At 32.9% G+C, this 27,944-nt stretch overlaps 3 protein-coding genes across 5 annotated transcripts; 2 read left to right on the forward strand and 1 right to left on the reverse strand.

Annotated features, from left to right (window-relative positions):
* Positions 1-5,416: 5,416 nt before the first annotated feature.
* Positions 5,417-7,519, reverse strand: LOC100800807 (uncharacterized). Of its 3 annotated transcripts, none has more exons than XM_006592677.4 (3): positions 7,307-7,519; positions 5,811-5,967; positions 5,417-5,665 (listed from the first exon to the last, which is right to left on the reverse strand). In XM_006592677.4, exons 1-3 carry the CDS (start codon positions 7,423-7,425, stop codon positions 5,618-5,620), a joined length of 324 nt encoding a protein of 107 aa, XP_006592740.1. In that variant the 5' UTR covers positions 7,426-7,519; the 3' UTR covers positions 5,417-5,617. The 3 variants fall into 3 exon arrangements, with proteins under 3 accessions (XP_006592740.1, XP_003540228.1, XP_006592741.1); XM_003540180.5 differs by having other exon boundaries at positions 7,287-7,447; XM_006592678.4 differs by having other exon boundaries at positions 7,311-7,439.
* Positions 7,520-14,181: 6,662 nt separating this feature from the next.
* Positions 14,182-17,940, forward strand: LOC100801347 (serine/threonine-protein kinase D6PKL3). The gene is made up of 2 exons (XM_003540181.5): positions 14,182-14,896; positions 17,075-17,940. The coding sequence occupies exons 1-2, from the start codon at positions 14,340-14,342 to the stop codon at positions 17,877-17,879; spliced, it is 1,362 nt and encodes a 453-aa protein (XP_003540229.1). The 5' UTR covers positions 14,182-14,339; the 3' UTR covers positions 17,880-17,940.
* Positions 17,941-21,179: 3,239 nt separating this feature from the next.
* Positions 21,180-26,907, forward strand: CYP35 (peptidyl-prolyl cis-trans isomerase CYP35). The gene is made up of 13 exons (XM_003540182.5): positions 21,180-21,477; positions 21,584-21,669; positions 21,950-22,038; positions 22,236-22,475; positions 22,596-22,717; positions 23,540-23,615; positions 23,753-23,860; positions 23,934-24,110; positions 24,269-24,486; positions 24,721-24,853; positions 25,601-25,824; positions 25,995-26,148; positions 26,438-26,907. The coding sequence occupies exons 1-13, from the start codon at positions 21,338-21,340 to the stop codon at positions 26,519-26,521; spliced, it is 1,851 nt and encodes a 616-aa protein (XP_003540230.1). The 5' UTR covers positions 21,180-21,337; the 3' UTR covers positions 26,522-26,907.
* Positions 26,908-27,944: the final 1,037 nt, after the last annotated feature.

Below are 27,944 nucleotides of genomic sequence, written 5' to 3' on the forward strand. Positions count from 1 at the left end.
CGGCAATAACCCGAACAGTTGACATTTATCTTTGTTTTTTTTGTCAGTTGATTAGTTCGGCAATAACCCGAACAATTGACATTTATCTTTGTTTCTTATCAGTTGATTAGTTCGGCAATAACCCGAACAGTTGACATTTATCTTTGTTTCTTATCAGTTGATTAGTTCGGCAATAACCCGAACAGTTGACATTTATCTTTGTTTTTTTTGTCAGTTGATTAGTTCGGCAATAACCCGAACATCTGACATTTATCTTTGTCCCTTTGTCGTCAGTGGCAGTTCGTCGTCAACCCGAACAGCTGACACTTATCCCCAGTAAAACCGTGTGATCCCCAGTCGGACCCCTTTTCTTTAACGAAATCGGGTACCATTTGGTTTTGTTGTTCCCGGTCGAGCCATTTTCCTCGTCTTGCATTCATACTTGCATCGCAAGCATTCGCAACATTACATGCATAACAGATCATGCACAACATCTCATGCATAACAGTGCATTCATAGCATTTTGTAGTTTGAAATTGGTCAAAAATGGTGTACTCTGTATTTAAGTCTCTTCGACCCGTCGCTTTAAAAGTTTCACTTTTAAATCTCCGTAACGAAGAGACTTAAATAGGGGCATCTGTCATACCCCATTTTTGACCCGTTTTTATTTCTTTTTTCTCGTCTTTTAAGCCGGAAATTTCCATCATTTCAGATGAAATTTCGGCAGGGAGGTATTTTAAAATACCTCATTTTTGTTTTGAAGACGCCCCTTTTTTATTATTATTATTTATTTATTTACCTTTTTTATTATTATTATTTTTATTTTTAGTTATTATTTTCTTCTTTTCTTTTCCTTTTATTAAGTGTTTTTTATTATTTCCGTTTTTTTATTAATATCTTTATTAGTATCTTCTTTTCGTTCTTTATTTATTTTTTTTATTATTATTATTATTTTATTTTTTTTATTTTATTTTATTTTATTTTGCTGTTTTATATTTTGTTTTTTTTTCTTTCTTTTTCCTTTTCCTTTCCTTTTTTTCTTTTTTCTTTTCGGTTTTCTCGGTCCAGGCCCAGAGGGGCTCTTCGTTTTTTTTACCCTAATTATGTCCTTTAAATGCTACATTAATTACTGTGCATGTCAGAGAGAGAGAGAGAGAGAGGTGAATGCGAACAGTCAGAATGACGGAACAGCCAAGCCACCACTAGCCACCACTCAGCCCCTCTCCTCCTCCGTGAACCACCACCAGCGGCCGAGCCCAGCCATCGGCCGAGCCAACACAGCCACCGAAAACCACCAATACAACCAACACAGCCACCGCAAACCACCAACACAGCAAACACAGTAACCCATTCACTCACGCGGCCTAAAGCCTACACCAACCACCACCATCGGCCAAGCCTACATCAGAACCACCACCATCGGCCAAGCCTACATCAGAACCACCACCATCGGCCAAGCCTACACCAAACACCACCAACCACAAGCACCGCGTCAAACACCCACACCCACACAACCCAAGTTGTAACCGTTTTACTCTGAAGCTTAAACGATAACAGAAGGACAAAGGTAGTTCACTTTTTTCTAAGATTCAAGGCTAGATCTAGGCTTTATCGGCATTGGTTTTTTTTCAAAAAATAACTGTGGATTTGAGAACTAGAAAAAAGGGGATTCACAACGTGTAGTTCTTTTTCAAAAAGAAAACAAAAAAAAAAGAAAAAGGGGGGAGATTCTTTTCCGACGCGGCGGCGCCGCCACCCATGGCAGCCAGCCACTGCGCCGGTAAACAACTTCCGGCGGTGTGTGTTAGAGAGAGAAGAGAGCTCTTGAGCGTTTTAGAGAGAGAAAGAGGTTGGATTTATGATATTTTTGCGTTTATTTTCTAATTTATACTGCTGCCATGACCAAGACTATGGTGCCCGCGGATCTCTGTGTCCCCATGGACCATCAGGGTTGAACCGTTAGATCCTAGATCTAACGGCCAATGTTATCCCCTGTTTTGATCAGATGCGTCTCACCTCTTGGTTTTTACTTTGTTCTTCTTCTCTTGTGACGTTTGATTAAGATCTAATGGCTAAGACCGTGTCTCCCCATGATCAAATCTGGACGCTTCGATCAATCTGACGATTCAGATTTGATCTGTTAAGCCCACCTCTTTTATTTTGAGCCCATTTCTTTTTTTTTTTTTTTTTCTGTTTCTTCTAGTATTTTACTTTCTGCACTTCCCTGTTACTTCCGCACCCCCTTCTTCTTCTCTATTCTTTTTTTATTGCACTTTTTTATGCATCATATTTATTTTATGCCTTGCATTTTTTATTTTCTTTATTCATTTCCCAGCACCATATCTATTTTACGTCTTGCATTTTATTTTCCAGTATCATATTTATTTTTTTGTCTTGTATTTTTTTTTTATTTTATTTTGTTTATTTTTATTTTATGCATCATATTTATTTTATGCCTCGCATTTTTATTTTCTTTATTCATTTTCCAGCACCATATCTATTTTACGTCTTGCATTTTTATTTTCCAGTATCATATTTATTTTTTGTCTCGCACCTTTATTTTCTTTATTTTATGTACCCTATTTATTTTTGTCTTGCATTTTTATTTTTATGTCTCGCATTCTTCTTTAGTATCATATTTATTTTCTGTATTGCATTTTTATTTTCGTTTTATTTTATTTTCAGCATCATACTTATTTTATGTCTTGCATTTTTTTTTTATTTATTTTATTTTGTTTATTTTTTATTTTTTATTTTATGCATCATATTTACTTTATGTCTTGCATTTTTTATTTTTAGCATCATGTTTATTTTATGTCTTGCATTTTTATTTTCATTTTTTTATTTATTTCCGGCATTATATTTATTTTTATGTCTTGCATTCTATTTTCTTTATTTATTTTATGCACCATATGTATTTATTGTTTTGTATTTCATGCATTTTATTATTTCTTCTAGCATATTTATTTTGATGCATTTGCAATTTTTATTTATTATTGCCAATTAGAATGTATCTAGGTCCAATGTAAATAAAAATAAAAAATGAGAATCTGCACCGACACTCACATTTATTTTTATGTTTTCCGCCGAGGACGATCATGTGATTTGAACCGTATCCGAGGAAAAGGGCCCTCACTTGATCCAACGTCATTTTAAGGGATCCGGCGCGTTTAGACTTATCTTTACATAACTAGAGATCAAAAAAAAAAAAAAAAAAAAAAAAAAAAAGTCAAAACCCAAAAACTTTCCATAATCAAAATTTCAAAAAAAGGGTCAATCTTTATTTTTTTTCTTTCTTAATCAAATCTTTAATCAACCTTTAATCAATCAAAACCTTTTTTTAATTTAAAATCAATCGAACTCACTTCTTTTATTTCTTCTATGTCTTTTCGGCCTCTTACCTTGCCTAAACTCTTCTTTTTTTCGAACTTTAAAATCAATCAAAACCAACCACTCGACTTTCTACCCCGAACTACATGATTTTGATCCCATTCGGGTATGTAGGCAAAAGACTTTGTCTTTCCAAATCAATAAAAATAAACAAAAAAACTTTTTTCTCCTTTCTTTTAAACCTATCTCTTTAATCTTTCCACACTTAAGCATTTATTTCCAAACAAATAATTAATTTAGCATAAAGATAAAATAAGCAAGAGGTTCCTATAGAGTACTATAGACGTTTAGGGTGCTAGTACCTTCCCTTTGCGTAACCAACCCCCGGACCTTTTGATCTCTTAAAAACTAGGGTTTTTTCGAGCTTTCTCCCTTTTCTTCGGAAAAATAAAAGATCGGTGGTGATCTTAAAAATTGCGAGTCAACGCTAATCAATAGCTTGATATCCGAAAATCACCGCGACAAACTTTAATTCAAACATATATTTTGAAATCCAAAATTAAGCATATCTTTAAAATCATATTATTGTTTTGGCTGAAACAAAAATCATATTATTCTGAAAATTTGTTTTTTAGTTTTCAAAAGATGTAAAAAAAAAAATTATAAATAACTAATCATACAAGAAAACAATATACAGAAAAAAAAGATAAAATACTTTCCAAGCACATGTTGAAATTTTAAATAAGCATAAAAAAAGTGTACCATTAATTTCAAAGCAATTTACCATATTTTCTTGGAATTCCGTAATATCCATACTTTTGGTATTTGTTTCAATTTATACAAGGCTTTTTTCAATACACAACCTGTATTGCCTTTTTTTTTATCACATATCTTACATGTTTAACATGTTCTTTTAAAATGTTACTTAGAAAAAAATACTCTAACATCTATTTAATATAATTTCAAATTATTTCAGTTTAAGATACAATAATCATACAAATTATGTTAAGAACAAATATCTTGAAGTAATTAGACTGTTTAAATATTTTTTTAGTCCTTTTAATTTGATTAATTGTTTTTTTAGTCCTTAAAAAATTATTTTTATTAGTCACTCAAATTTTCATAAAACTATTTTTAATCTCTTTATTTCTTTTTTTTCTCTAATGGTGTCACAATTTATGGCAGTTTTCTCACCGCCAAGAATTTTTTTAATTTAATTTCTTCAAAAATAATCTATAACAGTTTAAATTTGTCAAAATATGTAAAAAATCACCACAGTTCAACATTCATGTGTTTATTTTTCTTCTTTCAAAACCACAAAAATATGTATAAAAAATGACAACCAATCCATGAGTCAAATATTTTGACAATTTAAAATCGCCAAAAATTATTTTAAAAAAAAATTATAAATATTTATTTTGAAGGTTAAAAATGATTACAAATGTGAAACTATAAATATAATGAACAAAGAGGAGCTAAGAATAGCTTTTAAAAAATTTGAAGAACTAATAAAAACAATTTTGTTTTTGAAAGATAAAAAAATAATTACCCAAATTTAAAGGATTAAAAACATACTTAATCCTAATTAAAATTTGTTTTTCTTTATATCAATTAACTACTAGCATTATATTAGGTTGGGCCAGAGAAAACAAAGATAAAAATGAATTGAGTGCATAAAATGGAGCAATTGAAATGTAAAAATGGGTCTCAAACCGGTGTAAAAGAAGATAAAATAAAAACACACCATAAAAACATAGAGATGTAGTAAATCTCAACAAGTAATCAACTAGAAACGATGTGATCTTGCTAACTTGCTATAGTATTCTGCTTCAACTTTGGGCATCGCTGTGTGCAGATATTGGATAAGGACAAACTTGAGAAATCATAAAATGATGTGATCATAAACTAAGTGGTAAGTAATGCTGGGTATTGTTTTTTGCACTCTTTCTTTTCTATTTATACCCCTCCTCTTTTATAATTATTTTCTTATTGTATCCTTTTTTTAAGACTTCAATAATACTGGCGGATAATTTTCCTGCTTATTGTGGGTTTTTTCTTTGCAGCCATCTTTATTCTATTGGGTCTGTAGGGGTTGCAATTTGCAGTGTAAAGGAAAACGTTTGACCTTGTATAACAAAAGTCAAGCACGGACAAAATAAACATGAACTTTTCCAGTCATTACACACAAGTATCAAATCACTAATAGTTACATCAAACAAAGAAAGAACCCTATTCTCTTCATTCCCACTTTTGAACCTCCGTTGTTGATCAAAGTCTGTAAACTAAAAAACTTATTAAGGCACCAAACTTATTCTTTCTTCCCTATTCCATGTGACATATTGTAGATCCCTCTTCCCTGAACAAATTAAGGACGTAAACCAATGTTAAAAATGTATTGCACCATAAATAAGGAGACTCATTCATATATTCAATCTGACAGAGTCAATACAGATTATATATATGAAATTTTCTGGAAAGTGATTAACAAACAAATTACTTACAATCAGATACAACGAAGTTGCTGCCAATGCGAGTGGTATTGCAACAGATGTGATCTTGTCATATGGCCCTTTCAAGTATGTGTGTTTATGGATATTCTGGAAATACTTTTGCTTCTCAATAAGTTTCTCTCGTGGTCTAAACGGTGGTTCTGTCATTCTGCATAGTGTAATCACGCACAATGTAATAACTACTAGTAGCTTCACATTATCTCAAATGCTTTTCCCCATTACAAACAAAGAAGGGGAAAATATGGCATGAGAAACAAAACATGAAGCTAAATCAAGCATGAAAACAAGAGAAGAAATGACAATGATTAAGCATTATGTAATATAATATAAATGCAGCACCATAGTACTAAACATAAAAACAACTCAACCAAAGTGGGTAATTGTACTTGGTGACCAACAACAAATATCATTTAATTCACTAATATTGTCCCAGAACAAAAAAAAATTCACACAAATGTAACAAATCTAGCATAAATAACATTCAAATATAACGAGATAACATATAAGATGCTATAGTAGAAAAACATTACATTTTTATTTTGGCAGGATAGAAAAGCATTACATTTTTATTTTGACAGAATAGAAAAGCATTACATAAACAATGGAATGCTTCAAAAAATATGTCTCTCAAACTAATTGACAAATGACAAGCACCACCAAAGGCCTCTCTGACAAATTGAATCAACACTCAATAGAATGCTTCAGTCACAACAGTACATCCTAATCTGCATATTTCCATACTTCATACCTACCTTGCTGTTAACAACAGATAGATAACCCCTATTAGGAGTTAGGACACCCCCCCCCCCCCCCCCACCCCAAAAAAAATGTTAATTTCTCACTCTCAGGATTGTATAATCAATGAATAAATCAGTGATTTAGTCCCTAAAATCATCACCACCTATGAATTTGGTCCATTACAAAAAAAAAAAAAAAAAAGTTCTTGACTACTATCCGTCGATTTAGTCCCCAAAACCTGATTGCTCTGATACCATGTTAGATTTCATCTTAAAATCAATTAGCATGAAATTGTCCAATAAATATATAAACTGCACTCCAATAAGTGAGACAACTAATGTAAGACTTGAGTATTTTTCAATAAATATAATCAACATCAAAAGACAAACAATAGTTCACACTAGATAGTCCTTGAGTACAACTAACTAATCCTTAGCCGGCTGCTCTGATCTATGCAAATACCATAATACTATACTACTATTTTGTAACTTCCCAAGACATTAAATTATATCAAATAGACCAGCCAACACGTATGTTCGGACACAATTAAAAAAAAAAAACATTGGATCCATCGAAATACACACGCTATCACAAGGAGCAAATTAACAACAAATAAGATAGGCAAAATAACAAATTGATTGGAAAAATGAACTAAAATTATCAACAAAAATAAATAAATAAAGAAACAGAAAAGTCAAAGCAAAAGAAATTGGGAGAAGTCAGGCTCACGCAGTGTAAAGAGGAGATACTTGCTTTGCACGAAGGGTGTTGCAGAGGAAATGATTATTTCTAGAGTTGTCGATTGAAGATGATATAGAAGTTTCAGTTTTACACGCCTTGTCGTCAATGTCACAATTTCATATCGCATATTCGCATCATGGCATGCCCCTTCTTGCTTCCTTGTCCAGTAGTTCCTAGAATCCTCTGGTATTTCACTTCACTTCTATGCCCATCTCTCTAACATTTTTTTTGGGGAATTTCATAAAATAAAATAAAGTGCATTATCTTTCTATTTCTTTGACACAATCTTTTTATTTTTTAAATGATTTACTCGTATATTATGAATTAAAACTATGATTTTTAGAGTATAGTAACCTTTACATATAGTTAAAGTATTCTTTTTTTCATTTTGTCACACTTTATTAATTTTTAGATTAAATTATTTTTCTTATTTATTATTTATTTAATTAAAAATTAGTTTCTATAAATTTTTTGCTCGATATTAGATGCCATGTAATACTTTTTAAGTTATCAATGATAAAATATATTGTTTTCTTAGAAATTTCAAAACTGAATTTTTTAAATATATTTTTTATTTTAATTATTTTATCAATGTAATTAAACTTTGCTTACATGCTTTTAAATAAATATTTTTAACATTTCTTTTTTATAATTTAACTTTTTCAATTTGTATTGAATTTGTTTGATAAGAAATGATAGCAGCACACTTTTCAAGAACATCTTTAATGGTATAACTAATTTTGGATTCTTGGATCACTGGTTGTGAATCCATGATATCATATAAGATGTAGATTTTTTTTTCTTTTTTTTCTAGTGATACATCTCACTTTGGGTTCTTGAGCCACTTTTGTGAGTTTAACAATAAACTCCACTTAAATATATTTTATCAATCAATTATGGAATGAAACATTAAATTTTTATTTATTTTTTAAATGGGAGCAGTTATTGAGGAGGAACCCAACTTTCATGTTGGAAATCTCCTTAACATGTATAGTGATAAATTTGGTAAATAATGGTTTTTGAGCTTAAGAACCCTCATTAAAGAGTTCTAACACATACTCTATTATTGGTTTGAATTTATAGAAAACTATAAAATTAAGAGACATAGTCATTAAATAACAAACAGGACCTATAAAAATTATAATTTCCAATAAATTTCAGTCAATCCTAAAAAGTGTGTTAGAAAATGTGTAACTAATATTTCTCTTTGATTGATCTATGAATAATCCTAGAATGACATAGCATGGAATGTTATTCTTCAAATTATTAAGCAGACATGTTTGAAATGTATATTTAATAGACAGACCAGGCTTTCATGAATCACTGTGTAACAGTCTTTGTCTCTCTCTTTGGGCCTAAAAGAAAAGATCGGGTTTAAGTAGTTTCAAAAATTGAAGTCTAACAATTTGACTTAGTTTTTTTTTTTTTTTTGAAGAGACAAGCTGACTAACTTAAATTACTCTTGATTGATATTATTATAAATTCAAATACTCTTTATAATCTTCTTTTAACTTCTTTTTTTGTCTAAACCACAATAAAATTCTCTCGTCAAGTATTTAACACGGTTACTTATTTTAGACTCTAATTTAAGACTTTTGATTAAGCTGAAACAAGTCATGCAAGTTGATGGTGATATATTCCTCTTCTAACTAAGAACAATGTTGTCAACAACAACAAAAAAATAAGAACAAATTTTAGGGTTTAAATATTAATTTTAAACTTGAGAAATTGGTAAATTCTAATCAAGGTAATAAAGCCTAAATTCCCTTATCCATTTCCACCCGAAGTAGTTGATACACTCAAATAATTAGACTTGGTGATACCTTTTTGTTTATTCCTCTAGTCATGATCAATTATTTGACATTCGAAATATTTTTTATAAGAAAGTTTTATACAAAATATATTGCTAATTGACCTAATCTTTGACATAATGGTTTTTTAGCATGACGGTTTGGCAAGTTAAGATAGCTACACATTGCTTCATCAATACAAAACTCATGTTTGAACCGAGAATGTTAATTCCATAATGTATGAGGGTGGAGTTTCAGTGACCTAGAACAATTGCTCGAACGACAATGGTTGGCTCAACAAAGTTGATAGACACCAACAGGCAATAAGTATTTTTGATATTTAAATAAGTAGCAATTTTAAATATTTATTTACAATGACAATAATGAGTATTAAACTTAAGATCCCATATATACTATTCAAATCTTCTACTAATAGATCGATTCTAATGATTTAGTAATTCTAAATATTGAAATGAAGAAAATATACTTAAAGAGATCTACTTATTTTGGATATTATTGGACACTACTACAAATAAATCATTTTACGATGCTGGAACAACGACGGTTGTATCAAAACAGTCGTTGTTCTAGCAAGCGGTGATAATTTTATAAATATTGGATGCGTTAACAACGGTTTTATATAAAACTATCACAAACACTTTCAAAGCGACAACAATTTTAGTCAAAACCATCATCGATAGGTCGCCTTTAAAGATGGGTTTGGGTAACCGTCCTTGTATTCAATGTAACTTATTTAAAAAGCCTAAGCGTCGCATCCAGTACTCAAGCGCGCTCCTCTTAGGGTTTTCTCAATTCCAAATCTTCCTTCCTCTGCAACCAAGCATCACAGGAGCTTGTGAGAGGATTCCAGTAGTTGTTGCAAGAGTTGAAAGCCAAGGCGGTTGTGAAGGCCAGGTAGTTCTCGTAGGAGTTGTGGCGGTTCTTGTGGAGCCACGGCTATGCTTCGCGTGCGCTTTCGTCTTCCTTTGCTCTGAACGTCGCCGGTGTTGGATTCAAAACGACATTGGCCATGCTTTCGTCTTCCTCAACTCTGGCGCACACAAAGTGCTTCGTGATCTGAACTTTTCAACAACAGATCCAGTGGCATTGATGCTTGGAATGAGGTGCAAAGAAACTTCAATCTTTGTATATATACTTTTTCTTTTGCTTGCTACTATTTTTTTTTTGTTAGCTTAAAGAATGTTGTATTTGAATTTTTATTTATTGTGAAGGTATGAAGGATTCAAAGGAATTTGCTCTAGAACTATTTGATGCTCTGAGTCGTAAATGAAGGTTGAGAGCTGAGAAGATCAACAGGGAAGAACTGTTTGAATTCTGGAACTTTTTGAGGCATGGAGTATGGATTGTCTATTTTTTGTAGACTAAATATTTCCAGTCTCTATTAGTTACAAATCTTGTAGATAACTTACATTGTTGCTACTATGTCTGTTTTCTGTAGGCATACAATTTGTCTAGAGACCACAAACCTGATCTTGAGATTAAGAAGGAAAGAATCTTAAAAGGTGGTGGTTTTATTCACGCAAGCTGAGTTAATGGAAGTTTAAATCTTGCAGGACCTATTGGTAACGTTTTTGTATGTTTTATTTTTTGTTCTTTACAAGAGAAGAAAATTGGTATAATCATATAATTGAACTATTTAAGATTTCAAATTTGTATTTTTGCCTGTTCATTGTGTTGATTTCTTTGTGAAGAGGCATATTCCTTTTGGGATTTAGAGGGGTGGGGTGGAACGGAAATGGATTATAAAGTTTCAATTCTTTAATATGTTTCATGTTTTATGCCTATAAATGAGTAAATTAAATCAATTTTCTTTTAAAATTACACATTAATGCAGACACATGAACAACTAATTAGTCAAATTAACTTGTCTCAAATATCTTAAAGTGACACTTTCCTTGTGTCTGTTCTTTATATAGTTTAAGTATTACTAATTTGTTGAACTGAAATTGACAAAAGTGCACCAAATTTTGTGAGTATGATATTTGTTTGACGTATTGACATTTTTTAATTTTTTATTTTAGAAAGACATTCTAAGATGATTCTGAAAATCGTCTTAAAAATCTTCCAAACTAAGACGGTTGGATAACCATAGTAGAAAGTGAATATTTTCCACGACGGTGATTTCAAAGATGATTCTGAAACCGTCGTCAAATAAGCCTTGAAATCGTTGTTGAAAGCTTTTATTCTGTTAGTGGGAGAAAAATGAATGTACGTGGAAGCGAAGCATGGTGAAACATCTAATCATTTAGGTCTATGTTGCTTCTTGAACACAAAAGATAACTCATATTTAGATATGAGTATATGGGTTTGGATCCATCGACAATTCATTTAATCCGTGAATCAAACTAGTTATTAAAATGAACTAATATGTCAGTACATTAAATGCGTGATTATTTGATCCACGGGTTAATAGACAATTCGTGGTCTATTTTTTAAAAAAATATTTTTTATTATTGTATAATTTTATACTTTTATTTATTTAAGCCTATTTGATGTGTGGTTAAGATTATTAAGTATTTGAATTATTATTACTTGGTGTGTGTTTTTTTCTTAATTGAGTTTTTTTTTTGTAATTTTGAGTAATGTGGATATAGTTTTCTTTAAAATTTATCTATTTCATAGTCCATGCAAATTTTCTAATTCTATGTTAAATCTTTTTCTTTTTTTTTATTAATTTTTAAGGTTTTCAATCATTTTTGTATTTTTTTTTTACAAATTTTAATCTTTTATGAGTTTTTATTAGAGCAAGGACTAATCTATCAACTCACCACCTAAGTGGGTTAGACTATACTGGACATAAACATGATGATGATTCATTTAATAAGTGACTCAACTTGGTCTAGTCCATTTAAATGTGAACCATAATATATCATGTTAACCAATTTAACGAACTACATTCATTATATGTTAAGGTTAGTTTGGTATGTTACATCAAGAAAACTATTCTTAAAGAGAGAAAGTGTTTGTTGTTCAATGTGCATGTTGAAGAATTAACTTATATCCTGTACGATGTTTTAACAGTTGAGGTGAAGAAATAAAAGAGAACCAAAATATACCACACATAGATTGGGTTGAAACATTAGTCCTTATTTATATAAAAAAAAAAATCTTGTTTTTTTAAAGGCTAATTTTAACTTATGTATAAATTAATTTTAATTTATAAAAAAATAATTGATTTTATCTCTTTTATTTTATTCTTATAGTAAGTGTTTATTCAGACAAACCTTATATCCTAAACGAAAATTGTATGTATTTACCTTTCTATCACAAAATTACGCATCGTTAACCTACTTGTCCGGAGTTAATTCTTTAAAGAGAAACCTGTATTAATCTAGAGATACGTCATTTATTATATTTTTATTTTTTTGGTGCAATCTGTATATACAGCATATAAAAAGTGATGGGTGACTAATCCTCAACTACCTTGCATAGGTAGGACTAGGTGATAACTGATGGATCAAATTCTTTCATTTCAGAGACGTAGTATGATTAATTAGCTAAATTGCACGGATACTGAACATCACATTTGGTCTGTTAATACCAAATTAAAAGGGGATATGGTTTATCCAAAATCAAATTCTAAATTATGGGAGGAATTGACCATATATGAAGACATTCGAACAAAACAAATTTGTGTCTACCACTTGTGTTTCTCCATGGAACACCTCAAACAAAACTATGATTTATAAGGTGATATTATTATAAACACAAACTAACATTGCAGATTAATAATTATTAATCACAATTAACGCGTCAATGGTGGTGAGGCAATAGTGGACCCCCCATTGGTGGTGTGCTCTGGGGCAGGGTCAGGTGGTTTTAAGTGGCTGTCTTTTATGGTGATAATTTGTTGATACGTTGAATTTCCAATCCAATTGACATGATCACATGAACAGAGAGGGGTCTTGAATTTGGACATGACTCATCATCATAACCAGAATAGCTTTTAGATTTCTCTTGACACAGACCAATTAGAGTATAATGCATACCATATTATATCGGTCTTCGATCTAAAAGGAAAACGATGACCCAATGCATGCATATTAAATGGAAACGGAAGCTTCGGTTAGTGCCTACTACACAATAAAGATCAGTCAGCATTATGCAAATGGTGACGTTCTTTACATAATGATATTCGGCCCCCACCTACTCATAATGTATATAGCAATGAAAGAAAAAGAAAAGGGAAGAAAGTAAATACTGTTTTATATAAGATTTAGACTTGATATGTTTTTAATTTTTATAAAATTAACGAGTTTTGATTTTTTAGTCTTTTGTAAAAAATGTTTTTATCCTTATAAAACGAAATTATTTCTTTTTTTATTTCTATTGATTCGTTACTTGACACCCACAAGGTACAATGTTAACACCTGATATTTCTAAAAAGATTTAAATGCCTAAAATGAATGTTTAAGGATAAAAAACAATGATTTCAAAATTTGGATGGATGATAGTTAAATAATTTTTTTTTGAGGAACCAAAATCAACTTTCACTCATTTTACATGGATAAAAAAATTGTAATATCAAAATTTGGAAGGATGAAAAATAATGAAATAATTTAATGGAATCAAAATCAAAATACTCTTATTTTATAAACACTAAAAACATACTCAAAGTTAAAATTTAGTTTTGCCATTAAGATTGCTTCAAATAAACCTTTTTTTTATTTTTTTATTACTCAACATTTAGGTGAATTGGGTCTCAAATGCTCACCAAGGACAGAAGAAATTTCAAGATTCAAAAAATACTTTTCGATAAACTATTCACTAATAAGATCTAATAAGATCAACAACAAACATCAAACTCTCTTCTTTGTGAGATAGAATTTATTTTTTATCAACTAAACCAACATTTGTTGGCTTATTGATGGGGAAGCTTTCAAAATTCAACATACCTAAACTTTTAACTGAAATAAATATGAGATTTATTTCTCTAATTTGTTTATTTTTTTTTTAAAAAAAGAATTGTTGACATTTAATTTATTTAATCAAGCAAAGAATTATTTGGTAGAATATATGGAGGCAAAGGCCCATATTTTGTAGCCCAATGTTATTATATATCTAAAAGGGCGAAAGCGAACGTGGCAGTTCCATTTGGCCCGATAGGAATCAGAGGAATGAGTGAGAGTGGGAACCCCGTTTGTTTCACTTTCCTCATCTCTAACCCCTTATAACACTCAAAAACACACACACACGCACTTAACTCACTTTCCATTCCATTCCCAACGCAATGGACCCATGGCTCGACGATCTAACCTACGACCTCCAGAGTCTTAGCTTCGCCTCCACCGCCACCGCGGACATCAAGCGGAGCACCAGCTTCGGCTCCGAAACCACCACTCTCACCGCCTCCTCCTCCGCCCACCTCCCCGCCAACAGCAAGCCCCACGCTCCCTCCTCCGACCCACGCTGGGCCGCCATCCACCGGATCCGATCGGAGTCCCCCAGCCGCCGCATCCTCCCCTCCGACCTCCGCTTCTCCCGCCGTCTCGGCTCCGGCGACATCAGCTCCGTCTACCTCGCCGAACTCAACGACGGGTCCCTCTCCGTGATGTTCGCCGCCAAGGTGATGGACAAGAAGGAGCTGGCCAGCCGCAGCAAGGAAGGAAGAGCCAAGACCGAGAGGGAAATCCTCGAATCCCTCGACCACCCCTTCCTCCCCACCCTCTACGCCACCATCGACGCCGCCAAATGGCTCTGCCTCCTCACCGAGTTCTGCCCCGGCGGCGACCTCCACATCCTCCGCCAACGCCAGCCCCACAAACGCTTCCCTGAACCCGCCGTCAGGTATCATCATTCATTCATTCATTCATTATCATTACCATATCATTTATCACAATATTTTTTTTTTCTTGAAAATCAAATATTTTGTTGCCCGAGCTTATAATAACTTACGCACCTTATTCAATTAACTAACACTTTTTACATGACATTTTGAAAGTGATTTAGTGAAAATGACATTTTGGATGTGATTTTGTGAAACTTAACAATTATAGTCTCTATATGGCTCTGAACGTGTTTTCAGACAGACACACGGTTAGTTATTTACTTTTAGTTTCAGTGTTTTCTGTTTTGGGGGAGTGGAATGACAGTGTGAAACTGAAAACTGAAAACTGAAAGGAAGGAGGGTGGGATCGGGTGTGGGCGAGCCTAGGTGGAAATCTAGAACTGTTCATAACCGACGATGAAACATGAAAGTGACGGGAACTTCATTCAGGTTCCTTCACTGTCTTCTCCGGTAACAGATCCTGATCCTGATCCAATAGTGATTGTCATTGATTTGAGAACGTGACTTGCGCGTAAAATAGGTGGAAGATTAATGAATCAATAATCTATGGTTATTTCATAATTGGGAGTGGTAGATTCGACAGAGTGATTAATTATTTTACCTACGTGATTGTGGGTAGGTCAACGTTACAATTCATTTTTGAACTCATTTATTACTTTAACCGTTCGATTCCGTGTTGCGCTGAGCCACCACGTGTGTTGCTTAAGCAAATAATAATTGGATAATCATTCCTTCATGTGCCTACAATTTAGGTAAAACGCTACTCTTAAAAGTCAATACGACACATCTCCTAGGTCAGCTGCTGTTCAATACACGTCACTCCACTCTACTCTGTTTTTAATGACTTTGGTACCAAACTCGTCTTCTTTGGATATTCAGGTCTGAACTCTTGCTAGCTACTACAATCTCTTCAGTATTAAATTTTAATTATTGTGTCTCCTCTAAAAATATTTTTATTGTGATTTTCATCTTCGTTTTTTAAAAAATACTAATTTATGGGAAAATCAAATCATGAGTGATCTCAGGGGAAATTGATACACTTTATCCTCGAATCCATAAATTTTTGCGGGATTTCTGGATTTTTATTTTATTTAAACTATATGGGAGATTAATCTTGCAGTGGTCCCCCCTTATTGGGATATGTTCTTCCAAAATCTGGTTCTTAGAGTTTGCATCTGTGCTATTAATTAATATTTTAAAGACTAATTCTATTCGTATAATGTTTTTATAATTATGAGAGAAATAGGGGGCGGGGGAGTAAAGCATAAAAGTGTTTTATAAAAAGTGCGTAAATGAAATTATAACTCCTTTTTATAACATCTTTTTCTGTATCCTAACGTGATTAATTTTTGCTTTTTTCTTTCATCTGTTCCTGTTTTTACGAGGAAAAAAATTGTCTGTAGCTTGTCTATTTCGTGACGTTTTAGGAAATTTTAATTTTTTATTGAATTTTTTTACTTGAGGTTAAATCCAGCTGAATGGATTGGTTCTTTAACAATGACAAATTTTGTTAGAAGTGTCATATTTATTTTCTATCTACATCTTAAGTAAGATTACCTCATGTGGAGTCTTTCAATCTTCAAGTGGAGTTAGTTTAAAGAAATTTCAAAATAAGAATATCCTATCTTTGGATATGAAGAGAGTATTTTCCGGCTTCCTTTTGTTGTCATTACTTGAACGCGCGTCTTATGTGAAACATACAACTTCTTGAATCAAACTAATAACATACATATGGTTATTGCATGTAGAATATTACGCGCAACATATGGCAAATTCAGTGGTCATGAACATTTTCTTCTTCAACTTTCAAGTGTGTGGGCATAAGCCTATTAAAATATACTCTACGCCCTAACGCCCACGACAAGCAACAACAAGACGATATATATATCCCTGTCTGATCTGATCTGATCTGATCTGATCTTCATGGTCCTTTCGATAGGGCTAACAACCAATATTCTTATGCATGCATACATACTATGTGTGATGTTGGCCAATAGAGAGATATTATTGCAATTTTCTGCCAAATTGAGGCCAATCGTACTCATATACAAATACTATGATGTCCATTCCGGCAAACTAATTTGAACTGGTCCCACTTGGATTTATTTAGCAAAGTGGTTAATTAATGCTAATTCTGCAATTCCAGTGTTGATGTGGTGGTGTTTGTTTATCTACAGGTTCTATGCGTCAGAGGTGCTAGTGGCACTTGAATACCTCCACATGATGGGGATAGTGTACCGTGATCTGAAGCCGGAGAACGTGTTAGTTCGATCAGACGGCCACATCATGCTCACTGATTTTGACCTCTCGTTAAAATGTGATGATTCCACATCAACGCCCCAGATCATCTTGGATCAGAAAAACACCCCACACAAGGACCCCCGCGTGGATCCCTCGCAGTCTCAGTTCACCTCGTCTTCCTGCATACTACCCAGCTGTATAGTCCCCGCCGTGTCGTGTTTCCACCCAAAACGCAAGCGCAAGAAGAAGCAGGCCCAACATAATGGGCCTGAGTTTGTGGCCGAGCCCATTGATGTTCGCTCCATGTCCTTCGTTGGGACCCACGAGTACCTGGCTCCGGAAATCGTGTCCGGGGAGGGCCACGGTAGTGCCGTGGACTGGTGGACTTTGGGCATATTCATATTTGAATTGTTCTATGGTGTCACGCCCTTTAGGGGAATGGACAACGAGCTAACCCTAGCAAACATTGTGGCTCGAGCCTTGGAGTTCCCTAAGGAACCCTCCGTGCCACCCACGGCAAAGGACCTCATCTCTCAGCTATTGGTTAAGGACCCTTCGAGGAGGCTAGGCTCAACAATGGGTGCTTCCTCTATCAAGCACCACCCCTTTTTCCAAGGTGTTAATTGGGCATTGCTAAGGTGTACTCCTCCACCCTTTGTGCCCCCACATTATATTAAAGAAGCTGTATCATCTCATCATGAAATTGAAACTTGTCCGCAGACTCCCATTGATTATTATTGATGGTCATAGGGAGGAGATTCATGATGTACAGTTAATAAGATAGTTCCACCAGATTTAATTATTTTCCTCTCCTCCGTTTAATTTTTCACCATACTTTTTTTTTATATATATAGCAAAAGTGTAATTGTCAACCAACCATGAATATACATAATAAATAGCAAAGTGTAATTGTCAACCGACTATGGTACTACTAATAATTGAGATTGATGATAGGTGATGGGGTCTGGTGGCGTACCATGTGGGAGGCTTGAAATTAACTTTACTTGGTTGGTGATTTGTATGTAATGTGGTTGGCGACAAAAGGTGCACATGACTTTAGTAATATTTTGGTGAGTTCTTTTCTAGACATTAATGGGGGCTATATGATCTGAAGGGCTCAACAGAGATATGGGTACACCGAGATCAGACAACAAACGTATAAACAATGATATTGACTTGGGAAGAGCTTGAACCAGAAAAGCGGTGGTGTGGTGAGTAATGATCGGTGCATAGGGCCACGTACAAAAAAGACCATATCATATGCCAACATATATAGAAGATGTGTTTTTTGTGGCGTTTTTATTTGTGAAGAACATGCACCCGACCACGTGAAATGTCGTGTGTTACGAGTACGAGACAAGTGTGGGCCTTGAGGTTGCATCTACTAGTACTAAGTAGTGATAACCACCTTTACTTTTCTGCTTCTGATCATTTACGAACTTCTAAGAAACAAACGGTTCTACCTGATTGGTTTTGAGTATTACCAGCTCCTGAGCTGCCAAATGTCTGTGCATAAAAAATATTTTAGACAATAATTTTCTATAATTTATATAATTGTGAAAAATAAAAAAAAGTAATATAAGTAAGAAAAATTATATATTATATATATATACATATAAAAACATGATTATAAAACTTTCAAGTAAACTTGTTAACTCTTACGATTTTATCACTTATATCTTCTACAAGTTGACTCGTGAATAATTTTTTTTTTAGTAAACTCTATGCAAACTTTATAGAATCTTGAGTTTATCACCTAGTTAGCGAGTTAATAAGTTAAAAAAATTAGATTAAAATCCAGGTCATTTTGTGTTATTTTTTGTTGTGTTTAGGATTCAACATATTTTTGTTTGATGTGTTATTCCTAAATCAAAAAATCATCATCTCTAACAACATTAAATTTGTGTTCTCCAATAACATCAAACCCTTTATGAGAATGTTTTATTGCTATTATTACCTCTGTAAGTTATTATCTAGTAATGATGTATTACTAGACTTGATTATTCAAGTGTTGTGAAATTTATAGTTTATTATTTATTTTATTATGTTGTTGAAATGTTTAATTGATATATTATTTATATATATTTTGTTATAATTTTTATATGAAGTAAACTCTTACGAGTTTATGAGTTGAGTCTATGAAATTTTCACAAGTTTATCTAAATTTTTGAATTTGATAACATGGTATAAAAAGACTAAAAAATTTATATAATTTATCAGTATATTTAATTAATATTGGTACTTTTTCATAATTAACGTAAAAATTACGGGTGTAAGCAAATTCGGATTGACTCAAGAATCCAGTCAACTCAATTTTTCAATGAGTCAAGCTAGCTTGGTTAGGTTCATTTTAACTTACCCAAATATAGTTGATCTAGATACTGGGTCAATTAGTTTCTAACTCAATTAATCTAACCAAACTCAATGTACATGTTAATATGGTTTAATGTTAATTATAATTAGTTATATCCTACAAGGAATTACAATAAGAATATGGACAAATACATTTTAACTTGTCTCGTGTGATGATAAATTTTCAACACATTAGATGATGGGTTATGATTTGTTTCACAAACAACTATGAAATGACTGTACCACCACATATAAACAAGTATTTTGTTTGTGATCTAACTTTATGGGGATCTAACGTATAAGATGCATAATTAATTAGTTTTATCTTAGAAACATTTGAATAAAACAAGCTACTATTCATTGTATCCCAAAGATAATAAAGTATGTGCTTGATTTCATTTCAACGTCTCTCTGTGTGGGAAAATTATATCTTAATAATAAATTACAACAAATGATATATTAAGTTGGGCATAGTTAGCAAGATTCTCCCAATAACTTCATGATCAAGTATTTTTTTAGCTTTCACTCGAGTTTTAAAATGATTTTTTTTCTCACAATTATTAACCTTACAACCATTGAAGTGCACAATAGATGTGTGTTTCTTTTTCATATAAAACACTTTGTTATATTGATTGACAAAAATTTAATTTATAATCCTGAGTAAAACTTTGTACTTCATTGTTTCGGAAGCTTTCCTTCACCTTACGAAGCTTTCATTCCTATTTCTTTTCTCACTACTGCATTCATAATTAAAACAAAGTACTAGTGTTACATTACACACAAATATACTTTGTTTCAGTTTCTTCTTAAATTGAAATATTAATTATGCTTGAAGAATCTTTTAGAATTCCAATTTCCTCAATTTGATTATCTTTATATCTCATGGAAGATTTTTAATAACAAGTTAATACATAATGTAATTAAAGTTTTCAATTGATTAATTTTTTTTTTAAATGACATCCATAATAAACAATTACTATATATACAAAAGAAAACAAAAATCGTTAAAACACATACTTAAACAACAATAATCATAACTAGTATGGATGTATGATTTTCTAAATGTTAACACAAATCTATGTTGTAATTCAATTTTACATCATGTTCGGATTAAGAAATATGTAAGATTTAGTATGACTTCATAACACAAACATATAACTTATAATATAAACAATTAACCACGCATATGGATGACAAACTAGATAAAGAATTGAAAATATTTTATATTTTAAGATATTAAATATAATTGATTTTACATGTAGTATTTGTATAAATGTATTAATAAATTTTTTAAGAAAATGTAACATTAATCATATTATAGTATTTATTCCCACCAAAATATTAAGAAAAATGTTACAACTTTTGTTTAATAGTAATTTTTATTAAAAACATGCATTTGATAAACCTTACATTTTAAATAGAATTAATATAACTCTGTAATATTATGTAAAAAAAACTGTAATATTAAGGGATTTAAAAAAAAAAGCTAGGTACTAAATTCTGTTAGTTGTGAATCTTGTGATAAATCTCTAACTTTTTATTTTATTTTTATCAAAATAGGCAGCAATTAGCCAATTAGTACATTGTTTGGACTGGGCTAGCAACAAAGAACAGAACACCGAAGTTGGGCTATCGAATCCAACGTCGTTTGTCCGTTATTAGACTTAAAAACGACGTAGCGTTTTAGGGTTTAGCTCTTCAAATAAAGAAAAAACAGAAGAAGCTTCTGCTCCCTCCATTTCCATTTCCCAGAAACTTGCACTTGCTGCATTCATCTTACTGGGGAGAATATATTAGCGTTTGTTTCTCTTAGTCTTATTCAGTTCAAAGTGTTGCTGCGTTTGAAGATGACGGAGGAACACGAGAATGGCGCCAACGCAAGCGAGGAGGAACAGGTCATAGGCCCGGGCCCGGCCCCTCGTGCCCGGCCCAAGCGACCCCTTCAGTTCGAGCACGCCTACCTCGACGCCTTACCCTCTGCCAACATGTCACTTTCTGCGCCTCTTAGACTACATTTTCTGAATTAGGGTTTCTTCAATAGAGCAATTTCGAATTTATTTCGGCAGTTTTCTTATTATTGTTTTTTAATTCAGGTACGAGAAAAGTTATATGCACCGTGATGTGGTTACGCATGTCGCTGTTTCAGCTGCCGAATTTTTCATCACTGGAAGTGCCGATGGTATAACCATGTTCTGGTTGACGAATTATGATCTGTGACTAATTGCGAGTGATCCTATTAGTTGTTACCTTACCTCTACTTTAGTCCAATTATTTGTTTTTTTTTTATAAAATAAAATAATCCATGCAATGTAGCATTTGAAGCATCAATACAGTCGCAACGTTGTACATATGTCAGCATATGGATCTTATTTTAATTAGCTTAATCTTTGGAATAGTTATTTTTGCTGCAATGACATTGAGGCTTATCCCTTTGTCGGTGGGTGGCTTCTTGTTGTCAGGTCATTTGAAGTTTTGGAAGAAAAGGCCTATTGGTATTGAGTTTGCCAAGCACTTCAGATCTCATCTTGGTCCAATTGAAGGTCTAGCTGTAAGTTTGTTAACCTGACATAACATAACCCTTTTGCTATAAATCATATGTAATTTAATTGATTTTTGCTTCAATTCTCTGATGTTTTTTTATGGGACAATATAGCCTGATTTGCCGGGCATTGAAAGCATAACAATATATTTTCTATATCTTCTTGTTATGCTTGTTATCAACCTTGACTTATTTCAGCTGTGCAGGTTAGTATTGATGGTCTGCTTTGCTGTACAATATCAAATGACCGCTCTGTGAAAATATATGACGTAGTCAACTTTGACATGATGGTCATGATTCGCTTGCCATATGTTCCTGGTGCTGTTGAATGGGTTTACAAACAAGGGGATGTCAAAGCTAGGCTAGCCATTAGTGATAGGAACTCATCTTTTGTGCACATATATGATGCAAGGGCTGGTACAAATGATCCTATCATCTCCAAAGAGGTTCCAATTCTAATTTAACTTTCATATAAATGGCTCTTCAAAATGCATTAACATTCTTTTTTGGTGATATTTTCCACAATTTAAATGCATAATTGTATCATTCCTTGCTCCATTGTTCAGATACATATGGGTCCTATTAAAGTTATGAAGTACAATCCTGTATGTGATTCTGTACTTTCGGCAGATGCAAAGGGGATAATTGAATACTGGAGCCCTGCTACACTTCAATTCCCAGAGAATGTGTATGCGCTTATTTTTGTATTATTGTAGTTCTGCCTCGTTTCATTTAGTATAAATTACTCATGATGGTTCAAATTCTGATGGCTGACTGTGCATAAAGTTCCTTGTGTCTTAGATTACATATGCACACCATAAACATATTTACAAATTTGTAGATGCTTCACTCTATTATTGTTGTAAATGAATGGATTAAGATAATTTCAAACTGCAAATTCTGAAGCCTATAATATGATTAGGATGATAATAAACTATCAATAGTTTTAGATGGGGCTAAAAAACAATACTGCATATTTAATAAGATCATTCTTATCAACGTGCTATTGACTGGACCCATGGATCTAGATGTTGATCTGGTCAATTTGAGGTGAACTAACTAGTTTAATTTTGAAAATTAGAATTTGATTCCAAATGTTCCGTTATAGGATGTTTCACTCTAATCCTGCCAGACAATATATTTGCTATTCTATCCAGAAGTGGCATGTTTTCCAAACTTCTGTCAATGCTGTCTTATAGCCTCCTTGCTGGCACCTGGCTACTGGTCTAAGGCTTTCGAGTTGGCCAACCAATAAGTTGCTTACAGACATAGCCTGTACAAAATGAATCAGTATTGTAATCAGCAATGCCAATATGCCATGAAGTGCCAAATATTTGAAACATTGTATGGTTGTCATACATTGTGAATTTGTGACTGTATTAGTAATTTTTTTCTTCTATATACTAGTTATGTATATAACAGTTCTGGAAATTCTTAATTGCATGAGTTTTGGATATTTGAATTTGTGCAGTTACGAATGCACTATAATCTTTTCCTTGGGCACTTGTAGGGTCGATTTTAAATTGAAAAGTGACACTAACCTCTTTGAAATTGCAAAATGCAAGACTTCTGTTTCGGCTATTGAGGTACTTCAGTTGTATGAACATACTTCCAGACTTATAGTTGATAATTCAATATTACATTATTTAGATGGTTTATGAAAGCTACTAGATATCTGGTGTTTAACTTGATGGTAATTATTGACTGTATTGCATTTTTTTAGGTTAGTCCAGATGGTAAGCAATTTTCCATTACATCACCTGATCGGAGAATACGTGTGTTTTGGTTCAGTACAGGTAAACTAAGGCGAGTTTATGATGAATCCCTGGAGGTAATGGTTGTACCAGAATTTCACCCTTTTGTTGCTTTTTGGACATATGGTAAATAAATTGCTTTATTGATAGGTTGCTCAAGATCTCCAAAGAAGTGATGCTCCATTATACCGGTTGGAAGCCATTGATTTTGGTCGAAGAATGGCTGTCGAGAAGGAAATAGAGAAGACAGAAAGTGCACTACTTCCAAATGCAGTTTTTGACGAAAGTTCCAATTTTCTTATATATGCAACCTTGCTTGGGATTAAAGTGAGATTTTTTTCTTACTCAAGGGTTACAATCACTTCAGTTCTTTCTGTTATACAACCTCTCCATATTTATAATTTTTCATTGTTCACTAATGCAATGATTGCATCTAGATGGAACTCCATTCCCTTATGCATTTTACATCTTCTGTATGGTTATAGATTGTTAATCTGCACACCAATAAAGTTGCTCGAATACTTGGAAAGGTGGAGAATAATGATAGGTTCTTAAGAATAGCTTTATATCAAGGGGATCGAAATAGTAAAAAAGTAAGAAAGATCCCTTCAGCAGCTGCAAATGCTAATGAGAGCAAGGAGCCTTTGACAGATCCCACTCTCCTGTGTTGTGCCTTCAAAAAGCACAGGATATATTTATTCAGGTAAGTAAACTCTACTGACCATTTTACCCCTACTTTGAAATCCAAAGTTATGTAGTTTTGTTATTTGATAATATCACATTCATAAATATGGCGATTTTTGTCTGGTAGTGTTTTCCCTCAGTGCATTGAGTTGTTCATTTTGTTTAATATCATATCATAGTATTGTTATTAATCATATGGCATGCGAATATATATCCAACTTGTATCTAAGTTTTGGAGTTTGTCATGTATCAGTCGAAGAGAGCCAGAGGAGCCTGAAGATGCAACTAAAGGAAGAGATGTGTTCAATGAAAAGCCACCTGCTGATGAACTTTTGGCAGTATCGGATATTGGAAAGTCAGTTACAACATCACTTCCTGACAATGTGGTGAGCTATCTTTGTTTGCCTTAAAGTAGGTTAGGAATTTACACTTGCACTTCAAACTCCAAAGGCTTACCCATTTTATGCTATTCTTGGGGCTTAGGTCTTCTAACCTTAATGTTAATGGGAAGATCCATTCCTAAATTTTTCTATTACCCTTGGTATTGGGGGGATATTCGGTAGCTCTGTAGCAAAGAATCTTAGATAGGTTGGTCTTATATACTAGACTACTATAAGAGATCTTTTCTGACTCTATTATTGTATTTCATAAAAACCATATGATAGTGTTATTCCCTCCATATCGTGGAAGAACACATTTAATACAAAATAGTCCTCTTAGTGCTTATCTCTTTTCAGCAGAACGGAAAGATATCCTATACTAGGCCATAAGTAACTACGTCTTATGGTCTGGTCCAGGGTTAGACTTAGACCTTCCTCAACCCTCTCATGATGATCCTGGTTTACTAGAACAGGATGTAGGCCTTTAGCACTGTTGTGACTGGCAAATAAATTCATGGAGGTTTTCACTTTAATGTCTCAAAAAAACAAAAGTTGTCTAGAAATAACCTCTAAATTAGAAACATCTGTTTCTCACCTGTATATTCTTGTATTTAAGTAATTATTGTAAGAGGAAAAATATTTCCTCTCGTTCTTTACATGTGAGTTGGTTTTGTTATATAATTTTTTGTAAATCACATGGTTACCTGTATGTTCCCCTAAAATAGCTTTACAATACCAATTCTTCTTTTGCAGATTCTACACACCACTATGGGTGATATTCACATGAAATTATACCCAGAGGAATGTCCAAAAACTGTGGAGAATTTCACTACTCACTGCCGAAATGGCTACTATGACAATCTTATTTTTCATAGGGTCATCAAAGGCTTCATGATACAAACAGGAGATCCTTTAGGAGATGGCACTGGTGGGCAGTCTATTTGGGGGAGAGAATTTGAGGATGAATTTCATAAAAGGTAATGAAGTTTGTCTACAAACGTTCTGTTACTATATGCAAGAAATATCATGATTTCACACTCCAGGCTAATGATTAGTTGGGGGATATGCCGATGGCATGTGGAAACTTCCTGGTATGGTTTTGCCTCAGATGGAACTAAGAGCAAATGATTTTTTATTTCTGTTGCAGTTTGAGGCATGATAGGCCTTTCACAGTATCAATGGCAAATGCGGGCCAAAATACAAATGGTTCTCAGTTCTTTATAACCACAGTGGCTACTCCATGGTTGGACAACAAGCACACTGTATTTGGTAGAGTTGCCAAGGGAATGGATGTTGTACAGGTAAATTGGCATCTATTCTTGATAACCATTTAGTACAAGCATGTGCTCATTCAGAATCACTCGCCAAACATTTTCCATGTCTGTGATGTGGGCTTTCATATGACCTGATCACATATCTTTTTGAAATCAATCCTTCTCGATTTCCTTTTATCCATGGAACATTTGATTAATGTTTCTCTTAAGTTTTCGTCTATGATGTATTGTGTTAAAATCTTTTTTTAGGTCTTATTGATTAAAGCCCGACTTTTTATCTGATAAACTAACCAATTGATAACTTTGATGTTGGCAGGCTATAGAAAAAGTGAAGACAGACAGGACAGATAAGCCACATCAAGATGTTAAAATTCTAAACGTAACTGTACCAAAGTCTTGAAGGTTCTTGGTTTGTATCGCTGATGGAGTCAGTCATATCTATGGATGATATGTGGCTGAAGAAGTTTTAACAGGATGATTTCATGTTTCTGCCCTTGGTTTCATAGGGTTCCTATGAACCTATGAACTGAGGCGATTATTCTTAACAGGATGGGCGTTGTTTTTCATGCATACATTTTTGTCACAGGTTCCATCTTCCTTTATCTGACTAATGGGTCAAGCTTCTGCTTTGCCAGTGTAATGTGCTTTGCATGCCAAGGGAATGCATTTAGGCAAAATCACTTCTTGACGTATAATTTTTCTGATACTATACCTGATGTACGATATACCTGCCTTTTTATTACTTTTTTAATCTGCCCTTAATAAAACATGGACATCAGTGTTTCATCGAGTCTCTGGGTGGGACACTAGCTTCCGCGACCTGTGAGCTACTAAGGATAGCCCTGCCGTTGGAAAAGGCTCTTAATACACGTGGTTCTTGCGTAAACTTGTTAATTGGGTAGTCGTATCTAAAAACCTATAATAAGTGTTGAGACTAGACTTTGCAGTTTAATAAAATATTTATTCGTTAAATTGCTAGCGTTACCAGATATGCTTCTTACATAAGAAATTGGAAGTTACCAGAAGGGGGGAAATGTGTTTTTGGTCCCTCTGGTTTTGACCAAACTTGGTTTTTGTTCCTATATTTTTAAATTGAATTTAGTCCCTTTAGTTATTTTTTTTATCATATTGAGTAAAGAAATTAATGAGATATACAGTAATAGATATTGGAAAATTAAATATTAAACAGAATAAATATTTAGTCATTAATAAACAAGAAATATGTTAATCTTACATAACTATAAATTTAACATTTCCTTTATAAATAATGAGATAAATTTTAAGAAATTTGATGTGCTTTTTTTCTTTTTATCGTAACTTGATAATTAAACCAAGTCAACCCGATACTCTCGTAACCACACTACTAAATTTCAATTTTAATTGTCAACTTTTAATTTTGAATTTTTAAAAATTGGAAATAAATTTCAATTTAATGATTTTTTTTTCAAATTAACATTAAAATTTAAATACAAACAACACTATCTATCTTCGTTTAGACTTGTGTAATAATCATTGATAATGATTAACTAGTGACATTGATGATATTAGAGACGAGAATCAATGATCATGGTGATGGTTTTTAATGATGATGGTACCAATAATTGCAAAAGCAAAGGAGACAAAGAAAATGACAATGATCATTGGTTGACGAATGATGATAATTTTGATGATAACGATAGATCAATAGTAAAGATATTAACAACCATAATTAAGATGATGACAATAAAGGTTATGGATGTGTCACAATTATAATGACATTAAGTCAATAAGTAGAAATGAATCTATGCACTTTAAACAATTCCTCATTCAATTCTTTTAAAGTC

Source organism: Glycine max, chromosome 12 (genome assembly GCF_000004515.6).
Source record: "Glycine max cultivar Williams 82 chromosome 12, Glycine_max_v4.0, whole genome shotgun sequence".
In the NCBI taxonomy this organism is placed as follows: Eukaryota; Viridiplantae; Streptophyta; class Magnoliopsida; order Fabales; family Fabaceae; genus Glycine; species Glycine max.

Coding starts and splice junctions, on each gene's coding strand:
- CYP35 (XM_003540182.5), top strand. CDS start 21,338: ATGACGGAGGAACACGAGAATGGCGCCAACGCAAGCGAGGAGGAACAG. Junction 22,039..22,235: donor GTCCAATTGAAGGTCTAGCT/GTAAGTTTGTTA, acceptor TCAGCTGTGCAG/GTTAGTATTGATGGTCTGCT. Junction 22,718..23,539: donor CTTCAATTCCCAGAGAATGT/GTATGCGCTTAT, acceptor GGGCACTTGTAG/GGTCGATTTTAAATTGAAAA.
- LOC100801347 (XM_003540181.5), top strand. CDS start 14,340: ATGGACCCATGGCTCGACGATCTAACCTACGACCTCCAGAGTCTTAGC. Junction 14,897..17,074: donor TTCCCTGAACCCGCCGTCAG/GTATCATCATTC, acceptor GTTTATCTACAG/GTTCTATGCGTCAGAGGTGC.
- LOC100800807 (XM_006592677.4), bottom strand. CDS start 7,425: ATGCGATATGAAATTGTGACATTGACGACAAGGCGTGTAAAACTGAAA. Junction 5,968..7,306: donor ACACCCTTCGTGCAAAGCAA/GTATCTCCTCTT, acceptor TACACTATGCAG/AATGACAGAACCACCGTTTA. Junction 5,666..5,810: donor CAACTTCGTTGTATCTGATT/GTAAGTAATTTG, acceptor TAATTTGTTCAG/GGAAGAGGGATCTACAATAT.